The sequence below is a fragment of the Symsagittifera roscoffensis genome, chromosome 3 (genome assembly GCF_963678635.1).
Source record: "Symsagittifera roscoffensis chromosome 3, txSymRosc1.1, whole genome shotgun sequence".
Classification (NCBI taxonomy): Eukaryota; Metazoa; Xenacoelomorpha; order Acoela; family Convolutidae; genus Symsagittifera; species Symsagittifera roscoffensis.
The window spans coordinates 28,394,390-28,421,834 of record NC_087064.1 but is presented as its reverse complement, the minus strand read 5'-3'; the positions used below and the strand labels follow the sequence as shown (position 1 = coordinate 28,421,834).

The following is a 27,445-nucleotide window of genomic DNA, read 5'->3' as shown; positions in this document are numbered from 1 at the left end:
TCTCCAATCTCCATCAAAAGTTGTTTTTTTTTTAGAATTATCTTTAGAATTCGCCATCAAACTGTTGTCCTAATCCTTTGGAGGAAGTGAACACAAATCTACGGTAAAATCATCATTGCCTCTCAGTGTCATTATACGTCTTGTCCCCAGTCAAATTAAGTTTTGTCCATAAATAATTCCCTTGCGTTCTTCCTTTTCTGTCTCATGAGAATGTGTGGTGAAAAACTGAAAGTAGAAAAGGCATCTGTTTCAAAAAATTTACAGGAAGTAACTTTTTTAATTATCAATGAAAAGAGATAATTTGATTCGTTGGGTAACAAATTAGCGATCAGTTTTAATCTTTGAGAAAAATTAATTTTCCCTCTAGATTTTCAGGAAACCATTGAAATGTTTATGATCAAAGTTGATAACAGTTCCATGCTTCTGCCCATAAGGTTAATAAACTGCTCCACTTTTTGTCGAAATCATTTTTACAAGACATCAATGAAAGAGATAAGGGTAGCTTTATTGGGTAACAAAATAGCATTCAGTTATGATTTTTGAGAAAATTTAGATTTCCATGTATATTGCTGCAAGTTTAACAATTTTATTATGATCAACGTTGATTACATTTTCATGCATCGGTCCGTTAGGTGAATATACTGCTTTGTTCAAAAACTTTTAAAAAATTATCAATGAAAAGAGAGAATGGTAGCTTCATTGAGTAACAAATAATTGAACAAACACAAAACTGGAAGCCCACTGTAATTATGGCATTTTTTTTGTGTATTGTTATCTGCAACAAGGCCATTGTGAAAAATGACATGTTTTTTTTCGAGTTTTTCGAACCCGAATTTTTTCATACCGAATTAATCATTACAAGGCTAAAAGATGCCAATTACTTCCTGGTAATTCGCTTAGCGGCCAAAAATTTTGCATCTGCCAGTTTTTCATACTAATCCGCTCCGTTTTTCAGAAGTTTTGCCGTCCCGTCCTTCATTTTATTCGACAAACTCGTATGCAGCAATCAAGAGCATCTGTTTCATCAAATAGTATTGTAGTTATTATGAAATGCAACCAAGGAAAACAAGTTGCTATGCAAGTGGTGCAGAATCTTCCAGCCACATTTGGAAACATTTGTTAGAAGGTTGTTGAAACTTGTAAGATATCTGGAAAAAAAACTTTTTAAAACTTGTTTCGATTTTTTTGTTTCATTTTTATAACAGTTTGTTTGGACATTGAGACAATAAATGTTTTTGATTCTTTTCTGAAATCGGAAACACCTTTAGCCGGCTTTCAAATTGGTACCACACATGACACATTACCATACGAAATTTACTGGAAGTATCTAAATATAGGAAGAAAAACACACATTCTACGTCATAGTATGTTATCCCTTTTCCATGTGGATTAATTGTCTTAAGTTTGCTTTCCTTTTTGACGGCTGGTCCAGTTTGGCAACACATCGCCAAAAAATTTTTGCTCTTTATATAGAACGGAAAAAAATCAATACAAAATTGATCGTATCAGGGCAAAATTTTGAAGTTTCCGACTGTTTTTTAAGTTAAATGGAGTAATTTTTGTTTTCAAAAAACTCAAGGTATTTAAAAAAAAAATCTATTTTTTTTTGCTGAGATTTCTTTTGAATCCATTCCCCACACGCTATGTAAAGTACAAAGTGGTATATTTTGAGTATGTCAAAGTTTTAATCAGACACTCCTCAATTCAATTTAGAAAAATCAGTAGGACATATTAAATCTCGCGATAAGCGAGGTAATAGTCAAAAATTGGCCAAATTGCTATTTTTAAACTCCCAAAAACTAGCAAAACATTATCAAAAGTACAATGTTTTCTGGTTTTGAGCTCAGGGCAAAGATACCTGTTGGATGACATCAAAAAAAAAGTTTAAAAACACCAGAGTACAAATATTCCGTCAAATCCTAAAAAAAAATCGGGAAAAAAATTTGATCGATGCAAACAAAAAATATCGCGAAGTAATAGTCAAAAATTGGCCAAAATTGCTATTTTTAAACTCCCAAAAACTAGAAAAACATGATCACAGGTACAAAATTTTTCTAATTTTGAGCTCAGGGCAAAGATACTTGTTGGTTGACATCAAAAAAAAGTTTAAAAGTTACCTGAGTACAAATATTCTGTCAAATCCTAAAAAAGGTCGGGAAAAAAGTTTGATCAATGTAAACAAAAAAAATCATCTTTATTGCATTGAAGCTATTGTTTTTCTTATGCAGTTCCTTCTCAATTTTTCTTGCCATGTTTGATTTTTTTTCTCAATGTTAACGCCAATTGTACTAAGAAAATCCAGACAAAAAATAGAAGACACGTCTGCATATTGTACATACTGTACTTAAAGTGGATCTGACGATGAAACAAAAAATATAACTTTTCTTGTTGTTAGTCCGTGGTTAAGCAACTATTTTTTTTTGCACCGTAATCAAAACCATAATCTTGACAGCAAGTTCTTACAAAAAACTACCGATAAAAAAGACTACTTAGCAGGAAAAAAATTAATTTATAAGGTTTACCGATTTCATTTTTGACGTCAAAAACATAATTTCTCGACAGAAACGTTTTCTTTTCTGCATTTACCAAATCACCGTCAAAATGATTCTATTTTTGATTGTACAAATTAATGTTTTTTTTTATTGCCACTGACGAACGCAGACAATATTATGGACAAACTTGAGTCTTGGGTCACAATTAATTCTGTGAAAATGGAGCCCGGTGATGATATTGGAAACCCGTCTCTCTTAATTCCTTGAGCTTCTTTATCATCAAACTTTTGGTGTGGGTAAGTCCTACCCCCACTCCCTGGACAAAAATATTTTTCGACGTCCCCGTCGATGGTGCTGGGTTCAAGTTGTCCGGTGGTATTTCTAGTGGCCGTTCAGTGGCTGTCCAACCAAATAGTTGATTTCTTGTCTTCACATGTTTCATTGCTGATACGTCGACTTGCTGGATGTTTTGCGCCTCCTTTTTGTCAGTCTCAAGATTATGCATCCATTCCAGTGCCCTCGGTTTGTATTTTCCCTTCTTTCTATCTCGCTTTGTTCCAGGTCTACTTCTCGTTCCGGTACGGAGTTTCAAAGAGGAAACCTGCATAGCACTCGCCTGAAATCTTCAGTAACTACATGTCTCTATCAAGGTCACGTTTCAAAAGACAAACAAACTGACGTTCACAGTCCAGTGCGAATCAAGTATTGCGACAAAGAAGGCCAAAATGTTCCAGAACTTGCTGGACTAGTTTCCTTGAATGGAAAAGTCTACACGCTGCACACTAATGACCATGAAGGCAAGTGGATAATGTTCTCAGCAGAACATATGCGGAAGGACCTGGAAGAAGAAAATTGGATCAATTAAACTAAGTTTGGACTTCACCTAATAGCTAAAATAATTGATGCTAAATTACAGAGATATTGTGCAACAACTCATAACTAACTAGCAAAATATAAATTTTTGCTTAAAATGATAAATTGAGGATACGCTCGATTGATCCCAAAATATTTTGTGGCGCGATTGATCAAATCAGACCGATTGTCTCACTTGAACCGAAGGAGAAAAGGTTGGCGCTTCCAGAAAAGTCCAGCAGGTCCAGGAGAAATGCACAGGAAAGGAGCTATGTGGAAATCTTTCTGTTCCATGGCTTTGATTGGTACGAAAAGTTTGGACCCTCCGAGCAAGATGTTAGTTTTCGTATAATTGTTACTCAAATTAATTTTCCCCTATTTCCCCTAGTTCGTTGAGGAACTTCAGGCATGATTTAAAAATAGATATTTTAAAGTCTAACTTTATTTTGCAGGAAATATTCAAAGATACGTCAAATAGGACGAACATGTGAGACTGCATCATCAAATAAATGGAACTCAGAATAAAGCTCTGTCGAAATTGCTCTCAAAACATGAATTAGTTTTCCATTAACAATTTAATATACTTAGGATAAAAGGTCAGAAAGATCTGAAATTATACATATTTTGTCTTATGACGATCTCCGAGATTGGGTGTTTTTAAGATGAAATTTATAATTTAAAAAATCAATTTGATGAATGCAGCATTTATTGGGGGACAGTTTTGATTAAAGCCCTGAGATTAGTCACATTGTCTGCTAATTCCTGGAACAGCGATTGCTGGCAGAGTCTTGCTTATCTTCATTTTTGGTGAATATCTGTTTTGTTTTTTGGATTAGCTTCTGGATAAAGATATTGAGATTGTGCACTTCGCCGACTTCTACTTCGCCGGCCTGACAAACATCAACCTCCATCTTTCCTTGGTAGGTTTTCACACCTTCACCACTGCCGAGTCGGATCCAACAGGGAACGAGACGGCAGGTAGTGTTCTGCGCAATTTCATAAACTACCACTCGGAAAACCTGAAGGAATTTCCCACACACGACAACGCTGTTCTTCTCATAACGCGGGACTTCACAAAATCTTCGAGCTTTATCGGACTGACTCATGTTGGCACACAGTGCAATATGTGGGGATCAGGTACATTGTTTTCGATGTTTGGCAGATTCGATGTTTGGCTACTTTCTCCGAGGAGTGGGTTGTGGTGGCACGGCTTTTCAATTTTTTTTTCGAAAATGTCAACCTTTTTTAGGACAACTAAATAGATTTTCTGAGCTATCTCAACACACTGAAGTAACTGAATTGTTCTAAAAATTTCTGCGCCGCTTGCGAACTTTTGGGACCCGCTTACAAACATTTATCGACCCGCTCCCCTTCAAAATTAGTAAAATAAGGTACAAAATTTTTTATTTTTTGTTTTGATCAGTCAAAGTTGGCTGTCGTAAGGCAGTATAAAAAAAGAATACTCTTCGAAAGAACTTGACTACCAGAAATGAGTTAAGAAAAAGGAGGGCGGTCAACCTTCCTTTTACCACTGCACTGAGTAGTATATACGATAGTCCGACCACATTGATGTAAAAAACGGACTAGTCTCTGTCAGGCTGTGGGATAACAACCGACAGACTCACTTAACCTAACTAAGACTAAAATAAAGTAGGTTGAATTGATATGAATTAACAAAAAGCAGATAAATTGTACTGCAAACTTACATCAGAGCAACAAAGAGAGTGATTTTTCATCCTCTTACACGAAAGATGATTCGATCGACAGGTAACGACCATGACAAACTATTCAACTAAACAATACTCATAGACTAACGCTATAACCTTCAAAGATAGCACATGATCTTAACTTTTAAGTGGCGGGCCTTTTGCCGTACCACACTTCCCTTCCTTCAAAAAATTTCTGATCAACTGGAATTTTAAAAAATTTCAAAGTTATAATTTTTGACAAACTGTTTCCATAACAGTTAAATTTTTACTTTTAATTTCTTCGTCATGTCTTCTTTCTTCTGAGGTCCATTTTTCCACTCCTTTTTGCGACTCCGATTGTTCTCTCGGGGTTGGCAATGAATATAGCTCCCCCGCTGAGATGGGAATAGTTGTCCCACTGGAAACACATAATGGTGAGACTCTGAAACCTCCTTAACGGCGTGGTATATCGGGCTACCGTAGTGATGAGTCTTGTTCTTGATATGTCTTGAGGTTCCCGATGAAGAAGATTCGTTTCCAACCTGGTCTCTCGTTGTGTCTGGTGTGGACTCCCGTTGTGTCTGGAGCGAGTATGCGAACTTGGATATGGGTAGAACTTGTTGAAGCATTTTTTTATATGAAAGTTCTGAGCGCGTGGTTTATGATACAGTATGCCAATTTGGATCTCAGTTGACTTTTTGAGCCAATCAGAATTGAGCAATAAAAATTTAACGGGTAGCAAAAAAAGAGAATTAATTGATATGATGGAGGATCTTTAGTCTCTTAACGGTAGGTGATGTTACTTAAAAACCGAGAAAATAGAGACGAATGAGAATCAAGAACTCGAATCTGATTGGTTTAATTTCGTGTATAAACTAACTGCGCCCCCTCGCCAGGTGCATCCATAATTTGAAAAGCTCGATTCTGCTTTGTTCAAATATGTGTATAAATTATCAACGCCCTTTTGCGGTATCCATCCGTAATTTGAATTCGAATTTCTTTGGCTTAGTTTGTAACAAGCGTATGTGCCCATCTGGTGAGACGAGATTGATAAAATTTTTGGCCTCGAATACTGCTTGCAATATATTTTTCCTACAAACTCAGGAATCTAGAGGCGAGAGAGGTCGGGACTCACGAAGCATCTGGTAGTTTTTGTTCCAGGTGTGCTTCTAAACCAGTATGATTTGCGTCGCATTTCACTCTAGACCTTCTTTTTTGATCGTAGGGATACACTTTTGAGATGTTGGAGATTGGTATGACTGTATTTTCGAGGACTTTTTGTTGTTTCGATCCCCAGACGAGTATATGCATAATGCTCATTTTCTAAATTGCTCGGTGAATAAATGATGATTGAGTAGAAATTTTTGTAGATGCTTGATTAAGCCCATAAAGGAGAGGAGTTGCTTTAGAGTTCGAAACGGTTTATCTTCTATAAATGCTTGTGGTGAGCGGATGCTTGCTAGCCGATTGGTTAAGGGAATCGTTGGTATCAAAACCCAGCCTCGACATCTTATTTCCCGAAAATTCGTACTTTGAAATTTTCAAGTTGAACCCTTCCTTGTCTAACTTTGTAAATAGATTCTTGAAAAAATCGGTGTGATGTTCGATTGAACTTTTAGAGACAATGAGTATCTCACTAGGAAAGCAAAATACGACTTAGATGTTTTGTAGCGTGTTTTCCATTGCTTTCTGAAACTCCTTGGTATTATCCGTAAGACCATAAGAAAATAGTTTTAAAACGCTAAGTAACCGTAGACTACCAACATACGATACTAAAATTGCAACAGCTACTGTCAAGATCGCAAGGTAAAAATTGACTAAAACCATATTTTAAATCAAGCAAACTGAACCAAAAATTCCTCGAAATTTCTGCATTGATGATTTAAGCTGCAACGTCTAACTGATTTAGAAGATTTGGCATTTGATATTGATTTTTGTAGATCTGAACGTCATGGGTTTTGCGTCAATGGGTAGTTTGATAGAGTCGTCGTCTTGTTGGGCTGTAATAACTACGGCTACCGGTGCTATAAAATGATCGATGTTGCAATTGCGTCTGGAGTTGACATAGAGATAGTCAAAGAGTAATGCTGTGGGGTGAGATTCGGATCTAACAGTAAATCCTCTTCCGATGATACTGGGACTAGACTGGTGGCGTCCGTCGTTACTTCAGGTTCAGATTGTATAGTTACACTCCTGGTCTTATTGCCCGGTTGTTTTCTACTATGATCGAGATCGGGTTCGACTTGGAGGATGAAGAATGATTGACTGGGGGCGAGTTTGCCACTTATGAAATGATTTTCACGCTAGAGCTGGAAGATGAATTCTTGGAATCCACTATCAGGATTGCTGCAGGAGACTCCTGAACTGGAGTACTGGTTTTGGCAACCTTGGGTGCAGTCTCCTGGTGCTTCCCCTGCAGTTGCTGTGAACTGCTTAGACGGAGCTAGAACCTTCGGGCTGGGCAGTTCGTCCAATGACGATGAAATAGAGATTCGGAGTCTCCTTAACGCTCTTTTTCCAGTGATTGGGGTGCCGGGTCCTTGTTGAGCTGCATTTTGTGAAGTTTTTAGCCCTAGGGAGATTTCACTTTTTCTAATCACTTTTACTGACTCCGTTATATAAGTGGAAATTGTGATATTGAAAATTTTATCTAAATAACGGTTAATTAGTGGTTTCAACGATTTCCGATTGGCAACCTTCCCATAAACTTCTATCGACTACGGATAAGATCAAAATAACGTATCAAGTTTTTTTTGTACTTTGAAGTTGAAAGGTACTAGAAGTTGAAAGGTCCGTTGTATCCGATCTAAAAATTTGCGTTCCCGAAGTTAAGCTAGTTCTGGGTGAAGCGGCTATAAGTTGGTGGTGATCCGTTAGAGTACGTAGTGCACGATATCCCTCCTCATGTGACAACATCATCTTCCAGACCATCCACTCATTGGCTGGTTCACGATTTGTTCTGGGGGCTTGTGCTAGGGAGTGTCCGAAACTGACTGGTTGTCCACTTTGAATTTCGGCGAAACATAACATCACGACTCTGGCACCCCTTCCTTACCACTTTGATCCAACATCTGCTTTCACTTGTCCCTCTTCTGTCGTCTGCTGTCGAAAGGCCCCTTTCAGATGTTGCTCATCAAATTTGGTGCATTGCATAGTTTTTGCATAGGCTCACGATATCATTATGGACCCTCCGCCTCCACAGATACTGGGCTGTGTCGACCAGCGCGTCCTATCCTGGATGAGATCTGGGCAAGATGGTAAGAACTGCTCTTTAAAGACGACTTGGAATTGCAGTTCGGTCATCATTAAAGATACAGCTGTCAATCATTGTTGCAACTTTCCAAAAAGGCAAATCCTTATAATCCTTATTCTTGATCGCCATGCGCGTAAATTGAGGATCGTGTTTTCACCAAATTTTTAAATCATTTCATCTGCACCCAATTTACCCAAAGCTAAGCCGGAGGAGACTTTTCATCTTCTGTCATATTTCTCTCAACCACTAAAACCTTGTTGATCTGTTCTGGTTACCTACTGGCTCTAATCATAAAATTTCAGCGAATGTTCGCGATGATAGTAGCATACTTGGTTCGTCCCAATTTTCCCATTTCGGCTGACGTCATTCTTCTCGGAAAAGTAGCTTTTTGCTCCGAATGAGTCTGCATTGACCAGGAAAAAAAGGCGTGGACGCAAATTTATATAGCAACTTTTGATAACTGTCATTCAGTACTGGCTCTTCAGACAGATTCGACTTATCTCAAAAAAGTACATTTTTTACAGGTTGATGAGCCAATTTTACCAGACTGACTTTGAGAAGATGATACAGATGATTTTGATAAGTCACATTTATGAACAGGAGATGGTGAGTTATAATACAGATATTTGGAACAGGAGCTAGTTTTGTGCCAGAAAGTTGATTACGGATACTCGAATCTGATCGGTCTACATTTGTGCATAAACTAACTGCGCCCCCTCGCGGCCTGCATCCATGATTTGAAAAGCTAGATTCTGCTTTGTTCAAATCTGTGCACAAATTATCAACGCCCTTTTGCGGTATCCATCCGTAATCTGAATTCGAATTTCTTTGGCTTAGTTTGTAACAAGTGTATGTGCCCATCTGTTGATAAAATTTTTGGCCTCGAATACTGCTTGCTATATATTCTTCCTGTATACTCAGGAATTTAGAAGCGAAAGAGGTCGGGACTCACGAACCGTCTGGTAGTTTTTGTTCCAGATGTGCTTCTAAACCAGTATGATTTGCGTCCCATTTCACTCAAGACCTTTTTTTTGATCGTAAAGATAACTTTTTGAGATGTTAGAGATGAATATGAGTATAGCTTCGAGAACTTTGTGTTATTCCGATCCCCAGTCGAATATCTGCAGAGTGCTCATATTCTAAATTGCTCGGTGAATAAATGATGATTGAGTAAAAATTTTTCCTGAATGCTTGAGTAAGCCGATAAAGCAGAGGAGTTGCTTTAGAGTTCGAGGAGGTTCATCTTCTAGAGTTGCGTTTGGTTGGTGGATACTTGCTAGCCGATTGGTTAGTGGAATCGTTGGTATCAAAACCCCGCCACGACATCTTATTTCCAGAAAATTCGTACTTTGAAATATTAAAGGTGAACCCTTCCTTGTCTAACTTTGTAAATAAATTCTTGAAAACTTCGGTGTGATATTCTATTGAACTTCTCGAGACAATGAGTATCTCACCGGGAAAGCAAATTACGACTTCGATTTTTTGTAGCGTGTTTTTCATTGCTTGCTGAAACTCCTTGGTATTATCCGTAAGACCATAAAACGTAGTTTTAAAACGCTAAGTAACCGTAGAATACCAACATACGATACTAAAATTGCAAAAATTACTGACCAGATCGCATGTAAAAGTTGGCGAAAAGCAGTTTCTTAATTAAGCGTATTGAGCCGAGAATTCCTCGAAACTTCTACCTTGATGATTTGCGCTGCAACATCTAACTGCTCTAGAAAATACAGCACTTGATATTGATTTTTGTAGATCTGAGAGTCAAGGGTTTTGCGTCAATGGCTAGTTTGATAGTGCTGTCTTTTTTGAATGTAATAACTACCGGTGCTACAAAATGACCGCTCGTGCACTGATTCAGTCTTACAAAATGTCCTTCTTTGATAAGTTTTTTGATTCGCTGCCCAGTTTATCTTCAATGTGTTTGAGTACTATGCAACCATTCTCTTGCATTTGTACTATTGGGTATTTAAAAACCATTTTCACCCGTTGGTTCTTCGATCTACCTAGTCTGGTAAAGATTTTCTCGAACTTCTTCGTATAGTAGTTTCTCCAAAAATCAGAATGGTTCTGTGCGAGTCTTAAATTTTTCGAAAAAAAGGATCTTGATTGGATGGTTTGCATTTCCAAAGTAGTTTGTATTTGTTAGCCCTGTGGACTTTTCGTTCTGTTTTGCGAAGTAAAAAAATTGGCGGATTGAATATTCCAACCCAAAAGACGATACACTTAGATTGAAAGTGCCAAATAGTTTGATGATTCTCGTTTTGTAGTCTACATAGTGGGTGTCAATCGGCATCTCTGAGAGTGACTCTAAATTCACACTGGCGACGGATTTGACTTTAAATTCTGCAGTTTTTTTTGATATATGAAAAGCAACTGCCTGCATTTACTGTAGCCTTAATGGGTGTTTTTTAACCCAAAAAAAAATTGAATACACTTGGTTTTAGCTGTAGCTGATTTTTGAAAGTTTTCAGCTTTTTTATTGAAATTTTGGGTTTTTGGGAATGTGAGGTAGGTTCACTTGTTGGTGAAATGCTCAGCGTCTAAAGTTCTGGTTCACTAACGGTTGCAATAAAGTCACAATTTTCCTCCCCGTCCACATTTGAATCTCCGTCCACATTCAAAACTCCACATTCCTCTCCGTCAACATTCGAATCTCCAATCTAAGTTCTGTTCTCATTTCCAACATAAATTCTAGGATTGCAGCATTTGGCGAAGCAGCCCTTTTTGTTGCAGTTCTTCACAATAGGTTCTTGCCTGAAAATGTAGTTTGTGACTGAGAGTAATCTCCTTTCGGCAAAAACAACACGGTTCGAGTTCTCTTGGTATATTTTGGTTTTTTCAATTGTTGAATTTTCCTCTTGATTTTTAGGCTTGATTAGTCCTGTTTTGAATGTTGTGCTTTCGCTGAACTGCAAGGGTTGGTTCTTATTTGTTTCTAAACTTATTAGAAAAAATCTGGCCGGAATTAAAGTTTAGATTTGAGAGTGTGGAGGCAGTAACTTAACCTTTCTTTTGACGAAGGGCTGATTTAAAAGTTTTCCTAAGTGATTTTGCTGGTCGAATACAAAGATCACGCTGTATGTTTTTGAACCTCATTTTTGCGAAAAATTTATCGCGTACAGCCTCCTTCTCGTTGTCAATTGCCCAACTACATTGGGTGGCTTGGTCCAATAGTGTCAAGAAAAATATTTCCAAATTTTTGCGATCTGATTGGCAAGTTTTGTACAGATTTATGCTTTCGATAGTATAAGTATGGCTTTTGAATAGTTTAGTAGTACTCGAGTAGATATCTCGAAAACTGACCGTTGTAATATCTACATGAGCTTGGTTCTGAAACACTTTCTCTTACCTTCTGTTCTCAGCTAAATCAAAATCGAGATTGATTTTTTTGTTTGCTTCATGAAAGACCACAATTGGTCCGAAAATTGAGCCTTTTTCTTCTTTCACCGTTGACTTCGCTGGTTTTGCGGATCTTGGCTTGATCGCTTGCGATACGGTTAACTTATTCTGCTGGATTTTCGGCATCGCTTTTTCTTTCTGTTCGTGAGGTTGGGTTGTCAAAAACTTCTACCGGTTCACTTTGTAGAAAATTAGCGCAGCCTTAAACTTTAGAAAAATTGCCAAATCTACACTTCCTAGGGGAATAGAGGTTCCGTTTCTGGTCTAGGCCAAAAATCTGGGACCATACGAGATCAATTTGGTCTATGCCGACCAAAACTACTGGCAGCACCATGTGGGATAAGAACAGACTAATTAAAACTAATATGAAGTAAATTGAATTGATATGATTTAACAGGAATCAGAAACGCTGTTCTGCAATGCTGCATCAAAAACAAAAAGAGTAATTTTTACACTCACACAGGAAAACTAACTCCGTCGACAGGTACCGACCTTGACAAACAAATCAACTCTCATAGGCAATTTTTCCTTAAGAAAAAAGCAAAACAAAACAAGACTTTAGTGAGCTGTGATTTGCTTAAAGATATCCAAATAAACACAGTGTAAAAATAGAGCTTTGAAGGATAACAAAGTCGGGAAATCAATCCAAAGACTTTTAAGTTTCGCAGGCGCGTGTTTTATCTCTAGACCAGCTGAGGTGGGACCTGGAAGCTCTCGAAGATCCATATTGAATTAGGTTTTTTATTTGGAAAGTTTCTAAAAAAAAAGTCAAAGGAAAGGAAAAAAATCGAAGTGCCGATGCCGATAACGAGTACAATTGCTCTAGCAAAACGGACTTAAGCACTTCAGTGAAACATATTGAAAACAAAACGCCAATTTTTTGGGAAAAAAAAACAATTGTCATCGGAACTTTGCGTGCTGGACACAACGAAAAGCTGTTATTGTTTATTGCTACATCGTCCGTTCTTGCTTTATTTACTAGCCGATGGAATTAGTTCAAAGCCTTCTTGGTCTCAAACAAAAGCTTTTTAAACTTAAGTCATTGGAGAAAAATTTAATGGTTTCCATGTAAAAAACTTGCTCATTACTTAGGCGTTTAGTTTAAGTGCAACTGAAATGTTTCAGATATCTGGGGTAAAATAAAAATTACGAAACACTTCCTTTTTAGCTGGTACTCACAAACTAGATCATTACTTTCGATTGGATGATTTTTTTTTCGATTGTTGAATCTTCCTTTTGAGTTTTTGGCTCAATTAGTTCTGTTTCAAATGTTGTTTTTTCGCTGAACCGAAAGGGTTGGTTCTTGTTTGATTATGATCTTTTTAAAACGAATCCGGCCTGAGTTAGAATTTTAAATTGAGGGTCCTCAGTGGCCCATTTGTTTTGGCCCATTTGTTTTGTGTTGGGACTGTTTTGTTATGATGAAGGGCTGATGTGAGAGTTTCCTTTGGCGATTTTCCTGGTCGAATACGAAGATCACGCTGTATATTTTTGCATCTCGTTTTAGCGAAAAATATATATAGCATACACCTTCCTTCTCGTTGTCATCTGCGCAAGCACATTGAATGGCTTGGCCCGATAGTCTCAAAAGACTGTTTCCAAACTTTCACAATCTGCTTGGTAACTGTTGTACAGACATATTCTTTCAAAATAATAAGTTTTATCATTTTTGAATAGAGTTTTGCAGTAGTTGCAGAAATCTCGGAAATTGATTGTTGCATTATGTACATGAACATGGCTCTGAAAAGTTTTTCTGACCTTCTGTTTCCAGCGAAAATCATTCGCGATATGATCTTTGGGTCCGCCTCAAGAAAGAATAAATTTGGTCCAATTTTGGGCCTCTTTCTTTCCCCGTTGACTGTGTTGGTTTTGCAGATCTCGATTTGATCGTTTGCGATACGACTAGCTTATTCTGCTGGAGTTTTTGTATTACCATTTTTTTTCTGGTCGTGAGGATGTGTTGTCAGAAACTTCTGCTGAACCACTTTGTAGAATATTGCCGTTGCAGTGTTTTTTAAGATTGACGCCTCAGAAATCTTGCCCAATCCACAATTTCCAGCGGAATAAAGGTTCCGCTGTTCGTTTAGGCCAAAACGCTGGCACCTCTACAACATCAATTTGATCCTCGTCGACCGAAACTGCAGGCAGTGCCATGTAGCTTAAGAACCGAAAAAGTCTCTTAATCTAACTAAGACTAATATGATGTAAATTGAATTGATATGAATTAACAAGACTCAGATAAGCTGTTCTGCAATCTTGCATCAGAAACAAAGAGATTGATTTTCACACTCTTGAAGAAAAGCAAAGTACCTCGAGAGGTACCGACACTGACAAACTATTGAACTAAACAATACTCATAGACTAAACTTTAACCTTCAAACATAGCACATAATATTAGCACTTAAGGGCGGTTCTCCTGCCGTTCCACAAAAACCTCTTTGATTTTTATGGAGAATCTCAGAAACCTCAGGTATTAAATTAATTTTTTCGGCTTATTTTAACAGAAAGTTAAGCGTCTCGAAAACATCATTTGAAACTTAATGAAAAACGCGTGTTTTACCTCTAAACCAATTGAGAAGTTGAGAAGTGACCTGAAAGATGTCGAGGATACATATAAAAGCAAGTTTTTTATCTGAAAAGTTTCGTAGCGAAGTGAAAAAAAAACTTTTTTACAAGAAAAAAATTCTAAGTGCCGATGCCGGTTACAAGTACATTTGCTCTAGCAAGTGAAAACAAAACGCCAATTTTTGAAAAAAAAATAATTGTTGTCGGAACTTTGCGTCCTGGGTATAGCGAAAAGCTGTTATAACGACCTTTGTTGCATCATTTAGAAGCCATAGGCAAAATTTCAAAGTCACATTGATCACAAACAAAAGCTTTTTTAAGCTTAATTCATCGGAACAAAATTGTTATGGTTTCCTTGTAAGAAATACGCTCATGAATGAGGCGTGTAATTTATATGCAACTGAAATGTTTCAGTTAGCTGGGTAAAAGATAAAATACGTAGCACTCCCCATGTAGCTGCTACTCTGGCTCACGAACTGGGTCATAACTTTGGACTGAACCACAACCCGACTAATAATAGTGACCCCTGTTATTGCACTAACGAAGACTTGTGTCTATTGCAAACATACATAAGTAATTTGCCACCAAAGAAGTTCTCAAACTGTCAGCAGGCATCCTTGGAAAATTTCATGGAGCACGGTAGATGAAATAGATTTATTTTGTTGCAGATACTTCTGCTATACAAAACCATTTAGCAGAAGCAGCAATAAAATCTGAGGCGATTCGCGGGAGAGGGAGGTGGGATGAGGCTAGGGCGGGTTCTTCCATATCCCCCAGAAATTCGACCCCCTGAACACATATACAAGAAAAAATGGATGTATTTTAATTTTTGCTATTGTTCTCCACGCAAAATCAGGTGCCACAAATGGATATCGGAATGGGTCGAGCGATATATCATATTAAAGACCTTTCAGTCGTCAAAATTTTCAAAAAATTGGTTTTAAAATTGAAATTTTTGTCTACTTTTGTTTGGTCGAATGAATAGACTATGTTCTGAGCTCTTGCAAATCACTATGAAGACCCTATTTCTACCAAATTTTCTATGCCTCAAACAAATTTCTGAAAAAAAAACGTGCCAAAAAAGGCGTTTTTACGCAATTTTTGGAAAATGTTCACCAATTTTGACCGTTTTTTAGCACGCGCTCTGCCCGCAAATTTAATATATATTGGCGCTCAAGGCGCCTTAAGAAAAATTGGATATCACAAAATATTATCAAGGGGTATCCCTTTGGATAGGCAGGGGATCGAATCCCTTGGTAGGGGCTACCTTCTGGCTTATTTATGCTTAGTTTATCCGGTAAACTGCTAATTTTACTCAAGTACAGTTATTAATTCGAATTTTTGTTATTATGTTCTACAAAAACTGTTGTCCAACTTGCCTATTCTACGGTTGCCTAATATGCCTAAATTCTAACTTTTTGTTCAGATTTCTTTATCAAATCACGCAGAAAATGTTTTTTTTTACGACTATGGTTGCACAGTAACCGGCTATCTTGTTTTTTCTTTCGAATTTTTTCCTGTTGTGTGCGGGTTGGAAGAAAGGAGCGCGAAAAATAAGGTTGAAAAAATTTCATGGATGCAGTTGACTACATCTATATCTTCAAAGTTTACAAAAAAAAGAAAACATTTAAAAAAAACTTTCGTTTTGGGAAAGCGCTTATTGAAGCTTATTTATACCTTAACAAAAAACTTCATTTGCTCTATAACTGGACGAGAAAATTTATTAATTTTTTTTATCGGTAATCCAATAGGGCAGGTTGAAATTAGTTATAACAAAATCAAGTAATTTTAAAAATCAACCAATTTGAGCAGACAACTCTATGTGTCTGCACAATGAGCCCACGAAGCATATAGAAAAGGGTTACTGTGGTGACTACATCGTGAATGGGGAGGATGGGGAGGAGTGTGATTGTGGGAATGAGGCCACCTGTGATGACCCTTGCTGCCATGCCAGCAACTGCAGCCTAGTCACAGGTGGGATGACTAATCCATCTTCAAATCAAAACCATTCCCACCTGACACAAACTAACAAAAACTTTCCAGCCCACTAACATCTAAGCGCCCAAAAATAGTGCCCGAAATAGATATTCTCAATTCTAATTAAATCTGATTGTACGGAAGACCCAAATTTGACCAAATAAAAATCTTCCAGACACAAATTGCTGACAGAGTAACACGCTCGGCCTTTTATGCAAAGGTCGTGGGTTCTAATCCCGCTTCGATAACGGTTATAGAGGGGTCCCGCAGTGTTATCTTCCTCCTCAAGGTGGTACCGGCTACGACGAAATTGATGAAATCTCTCTCCCTCACGGAAGAAAGGCCAAAGTTAGGTGGACGTATGGCGTAGAGCTAATAGAAAAACAGTGTCAAGGGGGTCTTTACCTGGCTTATAAGTGATTATTACCGAGTATCATCAATTTCAAAAAGTTGATTTCCAATCTGTTCAAAACAAATTCAATTATCTGCTCAGTGTTTGACTTCATATATAGATGCCGCCTGTTCTGCGATGGATCTGTGTTGTGACCCCGACACATGTCAAGTCCGCAGTTCTGACTTCATCTGTCGGGAAAAGGGCAACGACTGTGATATAGCCGAACAGTGTAATGGGAAAAATGCCGAGTGTCCGAATAACGACTACAACAGAGCGGGCTCAGAGTGCACTGCAGATGGAGCACAAGGACACTGCTAAAACGGAGTTTGTCGATCTGTTCATTCCCAATGCCCAATGTCTTCAGTAAGTTCACATAAAAATAACTCAATTAGAAATGACGAATTAGTAAAATCATGCAAAATATGGTTTACTTTTTGATAGTACAATCCATCCTCTCCGAAATCATTTACATTACATAACTAATATGAAAAACAGAGTTCAAGTAACAGTATATTCTCAAGTTCCGTTGAAGACTAATTTGTAGTAAAATATCAAGCTTCGTGCTAGATTTGTTTCAAAAAACAACGAAAAAGACGCAATTCAAGGTTTAAACATTATTCAATCATTCAGAAGCGTCGAAATTTATAATGAAACATGGCGACTTCCCATTTCAAAAAAGGTTTTCTATACAGCGACTGGAAAAAGGTTAAGTTTTTTACGTTAAGAATATTCGAGCCCAATGAGGGTATGCGAAATGACTCTGCTGACACGAGATGCTGGATTAAAAACATATGGGCAAACTTTTGGGGAAACTGCGGCTCTGATTATCACAAAGATTACACTCCCTGCTCCAAAGCCAACCAAAAGTAAGTAAACTCTAGCCACTATCGCCCCTTAATGAGCTCTCCGTGGTCATATTTGCGTCTAAATAGTTTCAATTACACTGTTTTCAACAGTTTTAGCTCTCATAAAACATGCACACACAATTTGCCAAACTGCCAAAAATATGTTTTTCAAGATTTTTCCAGGAAAAACCTGATCGCAAAATGGCCTTTGACTGCGCAATAACCCCTCCTGTATTAATTATAAACGAGCGCAGAAAACATATTTAGATAAACTTTAAGTTTTAGTGTCATGAGGTCAAAATCTGGTACAAAAATGAAACAGCGGACTTTCTTAGGAGAAAGGCGGGAGTTCGAATTGGCGAGGCGAGGGAAAGTCGCAGCAGCCCGCTATTGTTTTTCTAAGTCTGCATTTGGGTTTAAAAAAATGATTCAATCAGGTGTGGAAAACTGCAATGCGCATTCGATAAAGAAATCAAACAACCCAAAACGAGGAGATGGGTGAGGAAAAACAGCGCCATGAACTATCTACAGCAACTCAAGTGCTCCACAATTGTTTCTCTATTCGAATCCATAGATGTTATGGACGATCTTGCCTATGTCCAAAATGGTATATGGTGTGCAGAGATAGTTTCTGCCACGAAAAAAAATGCATGCACATTTCCGAGATACCAGAACTTACTACGTGCCCGCAGTTAGTACCAATCTGAAATTATTCAACCTGATAGCAGCACTCTCAGCTTATCAGAGATAATTAAAGTATCTAAGCCTGAGGAGGGCTGTAAACTTTTGATAGTTTCGTTTAATCTTCGGTGATATAGAAATATGAGAAAAGGGTAATTTGAAAAAGCATGAATCACAGACAGGTAAACAATAAACCGCATGTACAAATCAAACCCACCAAGGATCATGCAAAAAGCTATGCAGCTTATCGAGAGCTGACCCTGAAAAACCTATGACAGAAGTTGCGAGATAATATCCGACTTGATGATTCAAAAAAATAAATCTATAAGATCTCCATTATCTTTAAGAAACAATGAAAACAAGTTTTTAAAATAACCATTTAGTTGATGCTCAGTTAATTCGTTTAGATTATTTGGTATCAGCTCGCTTGATTTCAAAAAATTATAACATTTAAAAGACACATTTTTCCATGAACACTGCATTATTTGTGTTCTAGTTTTTATGCTTGGTAAAGTTTTTGCCACAGAGGCCCGAGTAACCCGACGATTATTTACAGATTCCAAATTAAAAGTTTCAAGGGGAGTTTTACCACGAAGTTGATTAAAAGTTTCTTTGAATATTTGTCTGAAATATAAGTCAAAATCGGTTTCAATCTCAAACGAACGTAGGATATATGAGGCATGATCAAATTTTCTCTTGAAACAAATAGTTTTAAAAATACGTTTTTGCATCAGAAATATTTTTTCTAATAGACTTTTTGATGAGGCACCAAATGCAATTAAACCGTACGAAATGATTGGCTTTGCATAGCAAGTATAAAATTTAACCAACACGTTTTTCGAGAAATAGTTTCTACCCTTGAATAGTAAACCGTTAAATTTAGCTAATTTACCTCAAACATTATTAAATGACTTTCAAATTTGAGCCTGTTGTCTATTTGAATTCCTAAATACCTAAAATCAGAAAACTCGGTGAGTACATTAATTACAAAAGAAAATTTTTCATTCAAGTTATCCCGTCCAAACTTCATTATTTTGCACTTCTTTTGATTTATGAGCAGTTTGTTATTGATGCACCAATTACAAATTTTATTTAATTTTGTCTGGAATTTCGTATTGGATGCAAATTTTTGAGCATCAACTACCCTTGTATCATCTGCAAATAATGTTAATTTAACGTTGCTGGCCGACGGCATATCATTTATGTATAAAAAGAACAGAAATGGCCCCAAAACTGAACCTTGAGGAACACCTTTTGTACATTCTCGCATACTCGGGACGTTTTAATTCGAATAAACATATTGATTTCGGTCTGTAAGATAGTTTGTAATTAACTTGTGAGTTTTCCCTCTGAACCCATTTTGAAAAATTTTGTCGAGCAAAATTTTCCGATCAACTGTATCAAATGCTTTTTTTAAATCAATAAAGCAGGAGTAACCAAATTTTTTATTATCAATTGATTCGCGAAAAAAAATCAGTAATGGGCAAAATGGCATGAGTACAGGAAATATTACTTCGAAAACCAAACTGGTGCTTATCAATCAAGCTGTTTTAAGTGGCAAAATCGGATATGCGCTTGAAAATTATTTTTTGAAAAAGTTTACTTATACAAGACAACAAACTAATTGGACTGTAGTTATCGGGTTCAGTTTTGTCGCCATTTGTATGCAATGGTAAAATTTTTCCAACTATGAGAAAATTAGGAAAACGCTCTTTTTTGAAGCAGATATTGAAAAAATGCGCTTAATGGTCAGCCAGCACCGGAGCAGCAAATTTTACCATTTTACTACAAATCCCATCATGACCAGTAGAATTTTTATTGTTCAAGTTTTTAATTTCCTTTAGTATCTCATATCGACTGGTATCATATATAACGAACGTCTTTTTTTTAACTGGAAAATTTGATCTATTAACGGATTCAAAATGAATTATAATGCATTTTGTTTTTTGCAAGAATAAATGGATTTAAATCCATTTTAGTCCAATTTTGTTGTCTGAACGTAACATGGGAATCGATTATATTGAAAACATTATAGACCTATTAATTACTGACTAAACAGTCCAACCGTTTGATTGATAACGTCTTTTAAATTCATGATCTAGCTTGGTGCCTAAGTTTTTTCATACTTGCTGATGCATGAAAAATTTAGACTCAAATTTGATTAGATTGTCTTTTGGGGTAAAAAAATAATACGACGTTTGGTACGATGTTCTGTAATCAAATTCCTTATTGTTTTTGAGTCATTTCCTGGTGACTTATGCCAGCACTATGCAATTTTGCACAAAATTAATCTCATTGTGGTCGTTACACTTCAACTTTTATCTGATTAGTAGAGAACAAAATTAAAAGAATTGTTTGTACTGCATGATTATTAGTTGTCATATTTAAAACAAGAGTAATGAACCTGATTACTGCTGCATTTAAGAAAAGTGAAAACAAATTGATTATAATGGATTTTCATGGACTAAAATGTTGTAAATATAATCGATTCCCATGTTACGTTCAGACAACAAAATTGGACTAAAAATCGATTTAAACCCATTTTTTCTCGCCAAAACAAAGGGCATTATAATTCATTTCGAATCCAGTATAATGGATTTTATAAAAATAAGGAAATCACATTAAAATGGATTTTTTTACACTTTATTTTTGTTTCGCGCGTCCAGCAAAATTTTGTAAGAATTTCAGCATTTATCAAGTGAGTGATGCGGAAACTGTGCAAAGCGAGTGTACGGCCTAATCCATATCAAAATCTGAACTCAAATTGCAAAAAGATTCTGTTAAGCTTGCCCCAAAAACACCCCCACCTGAGCCCACCCACTCCACCACCTAAGCCTAATGTTGAGCAAAATAAAAAAGTTACAAAAATATCAAAGTTAAAAAAAAAATTAAATTGAACAACAAGTAACCAACGTAACCAACTTTAGTTTAAAGCGTAGAAAAAACTTTATGTGCGTTGAAATTTGAATCTCAGTAAAGTGGAAAAAAAATTGGAAAGTGGACAGTGGAAAGAAAATACTTTTATTGTCACTGTCCACAAAATTGAAAAAAAAAATTGATTATAATGGTTGAAAAAAGGATTTTGTTGCCTCCAAAAATAGTAGTATTAAAACCCATTTTAATTGTTATAATCGACTTGTTTTCACTTTTGAGAACACTGACAAAAAAACTCAATTGTATTAATTTTATTCATGGAACTCCAATGCAGGTGTTTTATGTACCCGCATTTAAGAAAAAAGAAAACAAATCGATTATAATGGATTTTAGTGGTCTAAAGTGTTGTAAATATAATCGATTCCCATGTTACATTCAGACAACAAAATTGAATTTAAAATGGATTTAAACCCATTTTTTCTCGCCAAAACAAAATGCATTATAATTAATTTCGAATCCATCATAACGGATTTTAAAATAATTAGGAAATTACATTAAAATGGATTTTTTTTTCACTAAAGTTTTGTTTCGCGCGTCGAGCAAAATTTTGCAAAGAATTTCAGCGTTTATCAAGTGAGTGATGCGGAAACTTTGCAAAGCGAGTGTACGGCCTGGCCTACTCTATTTCAAAATCTAAACTCAAATTGCAAAAAGATTCAGTTGAGCTCCCCACCCAACGTTTGCCCCTTTGCTCCCCTTCAACCCCCCCAAACGTTTGCCCCTTTGCCCCTCCCCCACTGAACCCCCCACCTGAACACCCCCACCTGAACACCCCCCTGAACAACCCCCCACCCCACCTGAACACCCCCTGCCTGAACAACCCCCCCACGCTTGAACACGTTACGTTGGGGGCGGGATAGGGGAGGTTGCTGTAAATGGGCAAACGCTAGGGGGGTAATGTTGAGTAATAAAAAAAGTAACAAACATATCAAAGTAAGGTAGAAAAAATTTCAATTGAACAACAAGTAACTAAGGTAACCAACTTTAAATTAAAATGTAGAAAAAACTTTATGTGCGCTGAAATTCGTATCTCAGTAAAGTGGAAAGAAAATTGATTGCAATTTATTTTTATTGTCAGTGTCCACAAAAGTGAAAAAAAAAATCGATTATAATGGATGAAAAAAGGATTTTGTTGCCTCGAAAACTAGTAATATTATAATCCATTTTTAATTGATTACAATCGACTTGCTTTCACTTTTGTGTACACTGACAAGGAAACTCAATTATAATCGATTTTTGTTCATGAAACTCTAATGCGGGTAAGAACGTTTTGACCAGAGTATTTGTCGGAAAATCATTCCGGGGCCGAATTTTGTATGTTGCTATTTGTAAGATGATTCCGCAATAGACCGTAAACAGATTTTTCGTGGATTCGGCAACATTGCTAGTTTCTTTTGGTCTTCTTTGCTGTTTTGGGTTTCACGAACAAATAGCTGAAACACTGTATTGCTCAAAACTGCTCTCAAGCAGACTTGCGGAATCGGCAATAAAGTTTGCGGAATCCCGAAAAGTTTGTCGAATCCACAAACAAGTATTAATATATGTTTACTGTAATTTTAAGCTGTCGCGGAATCCCAACTGTAAGCAGAACCCGGAAAATCTAAGCGGAACAAATGTTTTGACGAGCATAAAAGAAACGTTTTTATTTCTTATGGTCATTTGCTTACACAATATTGTTTCAGTAACTGCAACGGCCAAGGCTTTTAATAGATTTTAAAATTATTCTAGAAAATGTCACACCAGCACTTTACGCAGAAAAAATGTTTCAGTAATTTGTATGGTTGTTTGCACCTCACAAATAAAACAATTGCTTCAGTAACTGCTATGGGAATCGAAATTGCAACCCGAAGACTAATGAGTGCGAATGCGACCCAGGATACGAAACTGAGGACTGCAGAAGCACCTCTCCTTGAAATCACGCAGCGGCTGTCACTTCACTAGCACTTCTCATAATACTCCCATTCTACAACATATGATGTACGTTGTAAAATAAGCAATAATTTAAGGAACTTTTCATATCATCTGAAGGATATTGACACTCAATTTTAAAAAGATATTTTACGGGTGATCAGTTGGTTATGGGAACACTTTGGTAATTATAATCGTAAATTTATGGATGACTAAACTGTGACTACTTTGACTAGTATGATTAAAGTTGGGACCAATAACTCGCAATAATTTTCGTGCTTTTTAAGCTCGAGCGGCAAATCAATTTGCTAAAAATTTAACTGGAGCAAGCAGATTGCTCTCATTAATATGTTACGACGGGCAAAAAATATCACTTTGTACATAAGATAGTTTGTATGGGGACAAGTAACCGAATCTTTGTGCTCGGGGTGGGGTTTTTTTTTCCTTCAGACAAATTTTGACTTTTAAATTAGCAATTTTTGGCGGAGTTTTTTAAATATCATTCGAAAGGTATTGTTGTCCTGAGCCTAAGTTTGAAAAGACATTTTACTTTTGATCTTTTTTCTTAAAGTTATGGGGGTTTGGAGATTGCCATTTTGGCCAATTTGGGACCCTTAACGCGCGATATTTTTCGCGCTATTAACGCGTAAGCGGAGATTTAATCTGTCAAAGAAATCGTTCCAGATTGGTGGTTGAAAAACGCTTATTTGCCATAATTGATTTGTTTCAATGAGTGAAATCTATCCTTTTGCACTTTATATGGCGTGTGGGGTGATGATTTTCCTAAAAATTTCAAGTTTTAGAAAAAAAATTTCTACCTATTTTATTACGTTTAATCTTTTTATGTTATTACTGCTCCATAAACCTTAAAGGCAGTCGGAATCTTCAGGGCTTTGCCCTGATACGAGCAGTCTTGTTGTTCCGACTTTCGATACGAAAGTAACGGAATATTTGTGCTCGGGGTGGGTTTTTTTTATTCAGACAAATTTCGACTTTTTAACTAGCCATTTTTGACGGAAATTTTTTATGTCATTCAAAAGGTATGGTTATCCTGAGCCTAAATTTGAAAAAATATTTCACCTGTGATTTTTTTTTGTAAAGTTATGAGGGTTTAAAGATTGCCATTTTGACTAATTTGGGACAATTAACGCGCAATATAATTCGCGCTATTAACGCGTAAGCGGAGATTTAATCCGTCTTATAAACCGTTCCAAATTGATTGAATGAAGCTTATTTGCCATAGTGATTTGTTACAAGGAACAAAATCTATCTTTTTATTCTTTATATGGCGTGTCGGGGGATAATTTTCATAAAAAACTTCAATTTTTAGAAAAAAAAAATTTCATTTTTTTTTATTTCATTTAGTTTTTTTCTGTTATTACTGCTGCTCCATAAACATTAAAAGGCAGTCGGAACATTCAGGGCTTCGCCCCGATACGAGCAGTCTTGTTGTTATTTAAAAACTATAAAGGGCAGTTTTGTAATATTTTTTTTCAAACTCAGAGAAAAAAAAGAAAACATGATGGCGCCGTTTTCATCATTTAAATATTACTCGGACAGCGTTAGTTTGACACCAAACGACATAATTTTAAGCAATATCCAATACAAAACAGTTCAGAAAATCATGATAACGAGCAAAAGACAGTCCGATACAAAACATTCCAATTTTAATTGAAACTGTCAAAGACTAAGCTGACTGTCAATTTCTTATTTTCGTATAATATCCTACCCTTTGTTGGCAACCTCGCAAAAAGTTGACGTGAATGCGGCGGTCACTTTTTAGTTGTTTAGGTTGTTTGAACAAAGAAAAACTATCGGTCTACCAGCTTTTTAAAAATACTATTACTTGCGACTGTTTTTCAGACTGTTTTGAACCGGATAGGTTTATCTTCCATTTTCTCACTTTTCCGGACTGCTCTGAATTTTACTGCTTTTGTATGGGCTGATTCGTACCGACACACTGCACAACACTTGTGCGATGAAATTCATTTATATATATCAGCTTTTCTTTGAAACCACGTAGCGGTTGCCAAATGCACTTGATCGACATTACGACAAAATAACCATTACTTGAATGATTTTGTTTATCAGTTTAAGGATACTGACATTCAAAAATCACTTTCAAAGATATTTTACTCCTGTGATCATTTTTGTAAGGTTATGGGGACAAAATTAGCTTCTAATTTGACTAGTCTGTTTCTTGTTTGGATAATAAACGCGCAATATATTTCCTTCTACTAAATCGTAAACGGCGCATCATTTCACTCCAAAATTAATCGAAGCAAGCAAATTGCTCTTAATAATACGTTTTTACGTGCAAAATAAGTCACTTTGTACATTTTATATTTTGTAAAAGGATTAATAAAGAAAATTATTTTTGAAACTCTCCTATTACAAAATTAAAAATATCCAATTGTTGCTCTAAGGACATGGTCATGAAAAGTACAATTAATTGCTTCAGATTTCGGAAACTTGGAACTAATTTCGCAAACTTTTTTGTCATCGTAAGTTTCTATTAATTTTTGCATAAGAAAGAAATTTTAAAAAGACAAGTTTTGGGGAAAAAATCTTAGCAAATATCACTAAATTTTCTCGCATTTGTCATATTTTCCTTCAACCGCCATTTTCGGCATTGCAACATTTAGCGTAAATTACGACAAAAAATACAACTTGAAACTCATTTATGTTTAGTGAATTTCACCTTCAAAAAAATTTATATATTTCAGCACTACCTTGACATATATGCGAAAACATATGTATATTTATGAGCAGCTCCCCTTGAAACAACGCACCCGTTGCCACTTCACTTGCATTTGCCGTATTCTATTTTTTATCATTTGGCAAAAAGCACTACTTGAAAAATTTATATGTTGAGCGTTCAGTGAAATTCACATTTACAATACTCTACTTTGACAGAGCTGCAAGAAAAAGCTATCCAACCCTTGCCCCTTGCTATATGAAAACATACATTTTTAAACACATATTTGGGGAACAGACTTAAAAAAAATTTTATCTTTGCAAGTTTCGATTGATTTTTGCATAACGATTTTCCTTACAAAGACAAATTTTGAAAAAAAAAATCTAATTGAACAATTACCACTTGAATCAAGCTGCTTGAATCGTTCACGATAAAAAAGACCTACCATTTTCAGAATCTCTCTCTTAAAAAAAACAAGTGATTTTTCGGAATACTTCATTTGTCACACATACAGATATAGAATCCGCATCTTCAACAACAGCTGCTTTCTCTAGTTCTAGTTTAGCTTTCTGTTTCTGGAGCTCATTGAACAGTCTTTGAGCTTTTTCCAACTCATTTTTGGTATTAGTCATTTTCTTCTTGAGCACACCAGGCTTTGGGTAACTTGAGTCCAGGAACATTTTTGAATACAGATCTCTCTGACGACTCAAACAGTCGCTAGTCCGGAATAGAGCGTTCTTGTCAACCTGGGCGTTTACCAGCTGCTCAATTGTCGGATGATCTTTTCAAGCTAAAGATTGACTAAAGCTTGCCTACTTTTTGCTACAAACAACTCGCAAAAATAGAAGCGGAGTCGGCACCGAATCGGCGCGTTCTTAACGGGAAGCGTCCAAGTGAGCTCTTGTTGAAGTTTCTGATAGAACGTGCAACGTCCCCTGATGTTGTCTGGAAAAATTCTCGATAATTGCTAGGGTTCCTTTGATTCAGTTTCAACAAAAATTACCTAGAAAAAATAATTGATCAATAAGTGACCAAAAGTGACCAGGTGACTTAAAATGACCAGTTTGAACAGCCTGACTTGAATTTTCTCAGTTCTTAAGTGTCGATGAACGGAGTGAGTTAACAATTAATTAATAAATGATGCTAATTTGACGTTTCATTGACAAATATTTCACTTTCGCCGATCAAACAGTTCAGAAAAAAAACTATTTTTGAAAGATATATAAATAAATCGGTTAGAAAAAAATTTACTGCGAATTTCAGGTGGAAATTTTTTTATCGTAATATGCTTCAAATATTGAAAAATAGAGTGTGGTATTTGCATTTGAAGTGACAACGGGCGCCTGGTTTCAAGAGGAGATGCAAATATATATATATATATATATATATATATATATATATATATATATATATATATATATATATATACATATATACATATATATATAGATTCACCTCCCTTTGAAACCACGTATCTGCCGCCACTTCAATTGCACTTGTCATTTTTCACTTTTAAAAATTTGATGGGCATAACGACAAAATAAGCAAGCACTACTCGAGTCACATAAAATTTTCAACCAACCAAGTCTTTTATCTATCTTTGTTGAAAAACTGTTTTATTTTCTGAAGTTTAAGGTCAACTTGAAGAACTTCAATAGCCTGTCGGTGAAACGTCACGTTGTAGCAACTCAACCATTTGTCACTGAAACGTCTTGCTAGAGAAACTCAATTAGTTAACTAATATGTTTTTTGTTAT

At 36.2% G+C, this 27,445-nt stretch overlaps 1 protein-coding gene across 1 annotated transcript; it reads left to right on the top strand.

The window, feature by feature from the left end:
* Positions 1-387: 387 nt before the first annotated feature.
* Positions 388-16,941, top strand: LOC134841649 (zinc metalloproteinase leucurolysin-B-like). Its single transcript, XM_063857682.1, has 7 exons — positions 388-434; positions 3,054-3,289; positions 3,574-3,680; positions 4,181-4,481; positions 14,667-14,891; positions 16,065-16,226; positions 16,742-16,941. Exons 1-7 carry the CDS (start codon positions 388-390, stop codon positions 16,939-16,941), a joined length of 1,278 nt encoding a protein of 425 aa, XP_063713752.1.
* The last annotated feature ends 10,504 nt before the right edge of the window (positions 16,942-27,445 follow it).